At 43.6% G+C, this 9001-nt stretch overlaps 1 protein-coding gene across 1 annotated transcript; it reads left to right on the plus strand.

Annotated features, from left to right (window-relative positions):
* Positions 1-2430: 2430 nt before the first annotated feature.
* Positions 2431-5386, plus strand: Defb130b (defensin beta 130B). The gene is made up of 2 exons (XM_021182697.1): positions 2431-2507; positions 5111-5386. Exons 1-2 carry the CDS (start codon positions 2450-2452, stop codon positions 5290-5292), a joined length of 240 nt encoding a protein of 79 aa, XP_021038356.1. The 5' UTR covers positions 2431-2449; the 3' UTR covers positions 5293-5386.
* Positions 5387-9001: the final 3615 nt, after the last annotated feature.

Consider the following 9001-nt stretch of genomic DNA (forward strand, 5'->3'; position numbering starts at 1 on the left):
ACCTGCTTGAGTTCCAGTCCTGACTTCCTTTGGTGATGAACAGCAGTATGGAAGTGTAAGCCAAACAAACCCTTTCCTCCCCAACTTGCTTCTTGATCATGATGTTTGTGCAGAAATAGAAACCCTGACTAAGACAGTATATATATAAAACACAAAAGCCAGTGACATTGTGGAGGTGGGGAGGAACTCACAAAAAGCCAGTGGGGATAGAGATCAGTGCAGCCAGGGAAGGGAGCAGAGTGAGGCTGCTCAGGGTTACCAATAGAACCACAGGATCCAGCAGTCGCACAACTAGAAGGAAATGCAATGGTATTTTCAAGATCCGTCTATACTCCACTGTTCATTGGAACACGATTCACATTAGGAAAGAAACAGAACACACCTAATCACCCATCTTTGGAGGGATGGAGAGAATGTGATATCCTGATCACGAATATAATAAAATAGCATCCAGTCACTTAAAATGGATGAGATTCTCCCGCTGTCAGCAATGTGGGTAGGGTGGGAAGTTAGTTAAGGTGTTCTGTGAAGCCAAGCACAGGAGACACACACATCCTCCCACTCTGTGTGCTCCTCTCCATGATGTACACACTCCCCTAACCTGGCAACTTATCCCAGTGAGCTCCTCTCTCATGAAGCCCTTGAAAGGTGTCTGAACATTGTTTTCATCTGTGACACCATGGGTAGAATCAGGAAACATAGGAAATGAGATCAACCAGGCAGAGAAATGCAGATGCAGTGCGTCCTCACTCATTAGGGAAGCTTAAAGCAGCTGACAATGAGAGGAGAGTGGACAATGAGAGTGACAATGAGAGGAGAGCTGGAGCAGGGATGGGTGACGTGAGAACGTGGAGAAAGGTGCCAAGACACAGGACCAGGGAGAGGAAGAAGCGCAGGAGAGAAATGTCAGCAAGCAACACTTCTAATATATATTTCTTGATATTTGAGAATGTCATACACATATTAAAACACAATGTATTTTAGTCATATTCACCACTAGTCCTCCCTCTAACTCCTCCCAGACCCTCCTCTCCTCTCTGCCCCTCCCCTTCCTACCTACTCCCAACTTTGTGTATCTTTTGTTGTTGTTGCAAGACAGGTCCATAGGCACAATAATGTTAAAAACATTAGAGGGTGATCCATAGTTTTCTGCTCTGATTTAAAGCCCGCTCCTAAGAAGGGAACGCATGCAGTGCTGTAAATCTGGCCAAAGACCCATAGTTGGGGAGCTCATGGGTTCCAGTAGTAAACCTACTGCAATGATTCGACGAAACTTCTGAGGTATTGATCATATCGTCCTCTGAATATGCATCTCTCTACCCATAGATTAGAGCAGCTTTCAGACCTAAACTCACAACTGGTCAAAGTGTGGAGAATAACTGACTATGAAATGTCAGTCACAATTAAGACATCTGTATCACACACACACTCACCACGCTCAGGAAGCATTGAAGGAAAGAAGGTAAGATTCTAAGAGACAGAAGTCAGGAGACAACAGGGCAAACCAATCTCTTCTGGATATGACAGTAACTGTCCTGATGAACTCACAACATCTGTGATCAGCCTGCATAAGACCTGCACCAGATCAAGCCAGTTAATATCTCAGCACAAAGGGCTCGCAAGCACCCCACATCTGAGAAGCTATGGACAACTTCTGGGAGAGGAAGAGTTGGTTTTTTTTTTTTTTCCAAAGACATGGCCCTGGTAGGTGGACCATGCTCTAGTGGACAATCTCACACCACGAGCATACAAGGCAGCACAAAGGGAACTCAGTGGGTTATTAGAACAAGATGTGTAACGTTTAATCATACAGTTCAAAACACTAGCGGGGAAGCGCTTGGTCATGTTTGAGGGAGGAAGGTTGCCAGTTATCCTAATTTGACCATTACGTGCCGTGTACATGGAGCTGATTATAACACTGCTCTCAGCAAACAGGCATAACTGTTATATGGCAGGTAAAAAATTTAATCATGAATTGTGTTTTCCAAAAAAAAAAAAAAAAAAAAAAAAGAACTGACTAACGGTGGTAAAACTGGTAGAACTGAGAACACACAGGAAGGAGAAGGACACCGTTAACCATCTGGTTCTCTGTTATTAGNAGCAAACAGGCATAACTGTTATATGGCAGGTAAATAATTTAATCATTTATTGTATAGGAGAGAAAAAAAAAAAAAAAAAAAAAAGAACTGGCTGACGGTGGTACCACTGGTAGAACTGAGAACACACAGGAAGGAGAAGGACACCGTTAACCATCTGGTTCTCTGTTATTAGGTTAATTTGTCACCAAATTTAGAAACCCTAAGGTTTGGAAATACTCCCACAAAAGCAGTTTTCCTTCTTTGCAGGTTAAGCTTCACTGGTCAGGAGGAACCACGGGCCCCCAGAAGTGAATAAAAACCCCTGAGCCTCACCAGCACCGACCACCTTTCACACTGCTGGCCACTCGACCATGCGATCCTGTTCCTTCCTGCCTGTCCTCTTCCTCTTTGTGATGATGCTGCTGAGAGGTAAGGTGGGAAATGACTTCAGGAGCTGGACTTCTTAGGAGGTCTACTGGGGTGCACACGTGTACTTTCTCCCCCAATAACTCAGATGTCAGGACATAGACTTGAGTGTCCCAAAGTCCAACACCTTCAGAATTGATGATATCCCAATTGAGAAAGGAGTCGAGGACCCCCATCAACATAAAATGGGGACAAAGAACCCCAACACGGAGAGGAGAAGCCCAATTAAGAGAAATAGAGAGAAAAGCTCCTTGACAGTATACTTTAAAAGAAATGGGCTACCGTCAGCATCTCACTCTCCAAAGAGAGTAAAGATTAATTTATATTGCTGAGGGGATGGAGGTGGACAGAGTTGATTGGTGAGACATGTATGTAAGTACTAGAAATAAATTAAAAACACGGGAGCAGGGGAATTATGGGGAAAGTAATGACGACGGGAAGCTTCAGTGAAGGGCGCGTCCCTGAGACCCACAGTTCATACATCCAAATGTTAGAATCTAGAAGCAAGGGCCTCTTCTGACTGTTCCATGCAGAACCTGGTGAGAACCTTATAAAAATCTTTTCCCCACTACTTTTTGGAAGAAAGGGGGCTTGCTGGGCATACGTCAGGGAGCAGAGGACTGGACAGTAGTAAAAGCAGGGTGCCCACATCTCTCAAACTACTGTCTGTCCTCACTGAGAGAGCCCTTCTTGGTTCATCTCTGAGATTCTTTTCAGCACAACCAGAGGCTCCCACTAGTGAACTTGAATCTAGTCTATGAGCATCCTCCTTATCTACCTGGCACATAGCTGTGCTCTCACAAAGGAGACGATCCAATCCTCCATCCACTTCTCAGCTATAGTCAGAAAGTTTGGCTGCAGTGGACAGACTCGCAGGGGCCTGTGATGTAAAATAGGACACTAATTATTGGAAGTTACGTTAGTGGCCACGCTGGATAGCAGAACTCATACTTACATGAAGAGTATGGCTGTGCTAAGATCACCCGTGTGGTTGCAGCACTGAACCACGTTTCTCTTCCTCTGGGTCCTTGTTATTTTCACCAGTCCACACAGACATAAAAATGCTAACTGATTAGACCTCAGACTTTCCCCTCTAGACCTCTTAAGTAGGTACTGAGGAAACTACGGAGGTTTTTTTTTTGTGTGTGTTTTTGGTTGTTGTTGTTTTGGGGGTTGTTTTTTGTTTTTTGTTTGTTTGTTTGTTTGTTTTGCCATGTATGACAGCATTAAAGGACCAGGGATGCTACTAAGGATGTGAAATGAAATAGGTATGTTATTTCACTTATACAAGGATCTAAAATAAAAGAATAGGTACTACAATGGTGGTTATCAGGCCCGGGAGGTGAGGGTGGGAGAAGGACTGGAGAGTTTGATATAAAAATTCAGTTAAACCATTTGATGAATAAGTTTTATAGGTGAATTCTAAAACCTCATGTCTTTAGCTCTTAAAAGGGTTAAGAGGTTGGGCCTTATGGTAGGCTTCTTATCATAATAAGAGTAAGGAGAGGCTGTTTAGGACAAGGAGAGAGCTAGCCTCCTGCAGAGGTCACAGGGAACTCAGAGAGAGACCTGCATTGCAAGTCAGGATCCCTGGCCCCTCCAGAGCAAGCAAGCCTTCCTTTGCTCCTCTCAAACGGGTTACACTGTGAGGACGGAGTAAATCAAAGTCCCACAGGTCCTCAGTGGACGGGAGCCTGTGACATGACCAGGTCTTTTGTGAGCCCAAGACAGGAAAAGATCAAAGAATCTTACTTTTATTTTTTATTGTTTAAGAATTTAATGCACACATATAATGTCTTTTGATCAAACCCACCTCCTAACCCCTCTTTCCAATCTTCTATCCCCCCTGCCTCTTTTTTCCTCTCCTAACATCATGAGCTTTGTTTTAAAACCACTGAGTCTACTTTTACTGAAGACCATTGCAGAAGGCTGTCATCACCAGTGGAAGTCATGAACCTTCCTGGTGCTGGAAAGGCACTGACATGTGGCCTTAGCTATGCTCTCCTTAACAGCCAAAAGAACTAAGAAAACATGTGGACATACTTGAGGAAAGCTTGCAGCCTCTGAGAAGTCTCTCCAAGCATGTAGACACAAAAGGCGTGGAGTAACTCAATAAGCATGTTTCTTACTCAGTTCTGAAGGGGGGTGGATGGCTTGGAAGCAGAAGAATGGACTGATTTTCTATAAAGTTGGAGATGAGAGCATCTGCATCTGATGAGGATGCTGTGAGCACGGGATGAGTCCTGCTGTTCAAACTGTTTCTGGATAGATGTATTGATGCTTGTCTGCTGAAGTTCCAAAGACACCTTCTCCATCATGGTAACAGTAATACTTCCATGCACTCAAAGTGTGCTGCTAGGAGGAGGACCACATCTCTGAAACCTCACAAGTTAGCACGCTCACTCCAAGGTGTATCTAATCCCAAATGCTTAACGCCACCCCCCCATTGCCAAAAAAGGGGGTACACTATTTCTGTGCAAGCATTTGGGCATTTAGTCAGTATTATGTCTCCCATTCCAGAGCCATTTTCTAGGATTGTGGCTTTGGGCACATTTACAGTACTTTGAAAGTGAATTAACAGTGTTGTCTAATTCCTTCCTGTGCAGGAAAGGCTGGCCTTGTCCCAGGGGAAAAGCAGTGCATTTCGTTGAAAGGAATATGCAAAGACCTAGCGTGCACATCCTCAGATGATACTATTGGCGTATGTAACGACGTGAAGAAGTGTTGTAGGAAGTGGTGGGTGTTTGAACCCTACCCAACACCCGTTCCCAAAGGAAAGTCTCCTTAGAGGGAAGAACATGATAAGCTCTTCAAACTCCAGAAAACATGGACAAGCTCTGCAAAGTTCTGCTTACTACACTCACCTTCTCCCTTGCCTGGAAATAAATATCCTGAGTCCATACTTCCTGGTCACTGCAAGCCTTTTAAAAATCTACCAGAAATTAGTAATGGGTAGAAGTTTATCAATCATGTGACCTTATTGACTGTGCTCCTGAGAGTTAGACTATGGTCCCTACTCCCTCTTCCAAACACAACTTCAAATGGCATAATCTAAATTCTTAAAATCTAAAACAATTACATTTATCTTTAACATCTATCTCAAAAGATAAAAAAAAAAATCTTAAAGAATAATTCTGGAAGAAAATAACTTTAAAATTTCCTTACATCTCTTAACATAAAAGAGTAGTTGATCTGTGTAATTTTAAAACATGACAACATCTTTTAGGCTATAATCTATAATAACACACATGGTTTTGCATGGTAATAATGGTTGCAGAGGTATAACAATTATGGACAAATCAGATACATCATAAATATGCCAAAATGAGATGTATAAATGCAACCACTGTGATTAGTAAGTATGAGCTCCTCCCTTTATAACTATGACAGTTTAAAAAAATCAAGACAGACACATGCAATTTATTAATAAAAATAGCTAAAAGATACGATGAATCCTTACCACCAAGAGCCAACCCGGGCATGATGGTGCACGCCTTTAATCCCAGCATTTGGGAGGCAGAGGCAGGTGGATTTCTGAGTTCGAGGCCAGCCTGGTCTACAGAGTGAGTTCCAGGACAGCCAGGGCTACAGAGAAACCCTGTATCAAAAAAAAAAAAAAAAAAAAAAAAAAAAAAAAAAAAAAAAAAAAGCATGTCTTTATTCACTGACAGTCTCAAATTTCTGTGCATATGTACAATACTGAAATGTAAGATCACCCTTTTATACTCTGTACACTGCTTTAGGTACATGACAATCTGGGCTGGTTGGTTTCTTTCAACTTGACACAATTCTAGTCATATCTAGGAAGATGAATTTTTTTAAGATTTATTTATTTCATGTATGTGAGTACACTGTCTCTATCTTCAGACACACCAGAAGAGGGCATCAGATCCCATTACAGATCGTTGTGAGCCACTGTGTGGTTGATGGGAATTGAACTCGGGACCTGTGGAAGAGCAGTCAGTGCTCTTAACCGCTGAGCCACCTCTCCAGCCCAGGAAGAGAAATCTTGATTGAGAAAATAACCTCTGGAAAGCTGGCCTGTAGGCAAGCCTGTGGGGCACTTTCTTGATTAATGACTGAGGTGGGAGGGTCCAGATCACTGTGGGTGGGGCCACCCCTGAAAGCATGCCCTGGGTTATATAAGAAAGGAGGCTGAGTAAGCCAGTAAGTAGTGTTCCTCCATTGCTTATGCTCCAGTTCCTGCATTGAGTTCCTACCCTAGCTTCTGAAGAGACTGAAGTAGCAGAATAAACTCCATTTTGTTCTTAAGACTCTATCCTGACTTAACTTGTCCTTAGAGACACATGGCCAATGGAAAAAAACAAAAACAAACAAACAAACAAAAAACAGCAGGACAGATTCCATCTTGACCTCCAAACTCTATTTTAAACTACTATGTAGAAAGCTACTGTCTGATGTCCTTGAAGTGAAATCATCCCCACCTTTTGGGCTCTGGGAAAGAGACCAACATTCTTTTACCCTCTCATGTAATGCCAAGGCTTAGAACCCCCCGATTGTGTTTTTTTCCCCCTTTATAAACCCCTTTACCTAGAGCTAGGAGTCACTCTCTTTTCTGTTCCATCAGGAAGGTTTGTAGCCCAGGCTCGAACTTGAATAAAGACTCTCATGTGCTTGCATCAGAGTTGTGGTCCCTGGTGGTCTCTTGGGGCTCTTGTGAACTGGGCATAACACTTCTCTCAGACTACAAGCTTAAGCTGAAAGAAACCCTTTCCTCCACAGGCGTCTTTTGGGCATGATGTTAACTAAGCAAAATCCATTCCTTTTGTTTCCTGATATGGACCCAAATTTGACAAAAATCATCCTATTGATCCAATAGCATCTTTTAGATGCATCTTCTTACCTTATTATTTCTAAGTAGGCATCTTTCTGGCTTCTTCATGCACAGAGAGCTTTGCTTCACTGAAATCTCTTGTAATCTCATCAGCTGGAGGGATGTCAATACAGGCCAAAGGGAGGTGGTTGTTGTTGTTTATGTGTGTGCTGTGTACTCTAGTGTGTGTGGGTGCCTGCAGAGGCAAAAAGAGGGCATCAGGTTCCCTAATTCTGAAGCAGTTGTGAGCTGCCTGATGTGGGTCCTGGGAACCAAACCTGAGTTCTTGGGAGAGCAGCAAGAGCTCTGGCCCACTGAGCTCTAGGCCCTCCTTACCAAATGTCTAGAGAGAAATTAAAGTCTGAAACTGTAAGACCCCTGAAGCTGGGCCTCCACTCAAGTCCCGGGATGAGCTGGCCAGCACCCTAGTGTCCCGAGAGAAAACCACACCTGATGCAAACTGCAAGAGGTTTTATTATCAGCTAGCTGAGGACGAAGACCGTCTGCCCGTGCAGGGCAGGGGAGTTTGACCCCAAGCGGTGATAATAGGGGACTTTTAACAGCTAGCTGAGGAATTGGGAGGAGTTGGGAAGAGTTGGGAGGAGAGTTGGCTACAGCTCCTTTCTGGCGCGTGTGTGTGTGTGTGTGTGTGTGTGTGTGTGTGTGTGTGTGTGAGCTGCAGCCTCCTCTCCAGTGTCTATCTCTATGTCCTTGTAGGTCTTCCTACAATTATCGCATCTCTGGCTGTAAGGCACAGAAACAAAAAGGCTTTTTGCTGGCTATAGAGAACAAAGAGCTTCTTTCTAGCTGTATTTTTAGAGATCAGGGAAAACAAGCTTGGGGACCGTCCAGGGGCTTTACCCTCCAGGGAGAAACACTCTAAGTCGGGGACTCACATTCCCCACTCCTTCTAGTACATAGTTCTAATCTTAGAACTAGAAAAATTAAACCTCTGGCCCAGCTGTCAAACAAAGCCAACATGAGGTCGTGCTTTAGGATCTGTAACATTGAGAGCCTCAGAAGCCCCTGGAATGAGACTAGAGAGTCTCTCATCAGTGGTAGGAGGGAGGGAGGAGGTTCCTGGTTCGTACGTTTTTTGTTTTTTTTTTTCAGCAATTTTTAGGCGTCTTCTCTGACCAGTTCTAGGGCCTTCAAGTGAGCTAGCAGGGGTTGGGAAAAAGGAACATCAGGGTCACACATTCCCCCTGCTTCTGTTAAGGGGGGTGGTCCCCCATGGAGGAGTTTAAAGGGTGTAAGTTTAAATTTCCCAGGGGTGTTCTGTACTCAGGTGAAGGGAAGGAGAGCTGTCCAATCTTTTCCGCTGGTCTCTAAAGCCAATTTAGTTAAGGTTTCTTTTAATGTTCTATTTACCCGCTCTACCTGTCTTGAACTCTGGGGTCTATAAGCACAATGTAACTTCCAATCAATCCCCAATTGTCTGGCTAACCCTTGACTTACCTGGGCAACGAAGGAGGGGCCATTGTTTGACGAGAGTACCTTAGGGATGCCAAATCTTGGGAAAATTTTCTCTAATATCTTCTTTGTCATGACATTGGTGGTCTCTCACCCTGAAAAAGTGTCTATAAAAACTAATAGATATTTATTACCGTACTTGGCTGGTTTAACTTCAGTAAAATTTACTTTTCAGTATGCCCCTGGCCAG

This window comes from Mus caroli, chromosome 14, assembly GCF_900094665.2.
Source record: "Mus caroli chromosome 14, CAROLI_EIJ_v1.1, whole genome shotgun sequence".
In the NCBI taxonomy this organism is placed as follows: domain Eukaryota; kingdom Metazoa; phylum Chordata; class Mammalia; order Rodentia; family Muridae; genus Mus; species Mus caroli.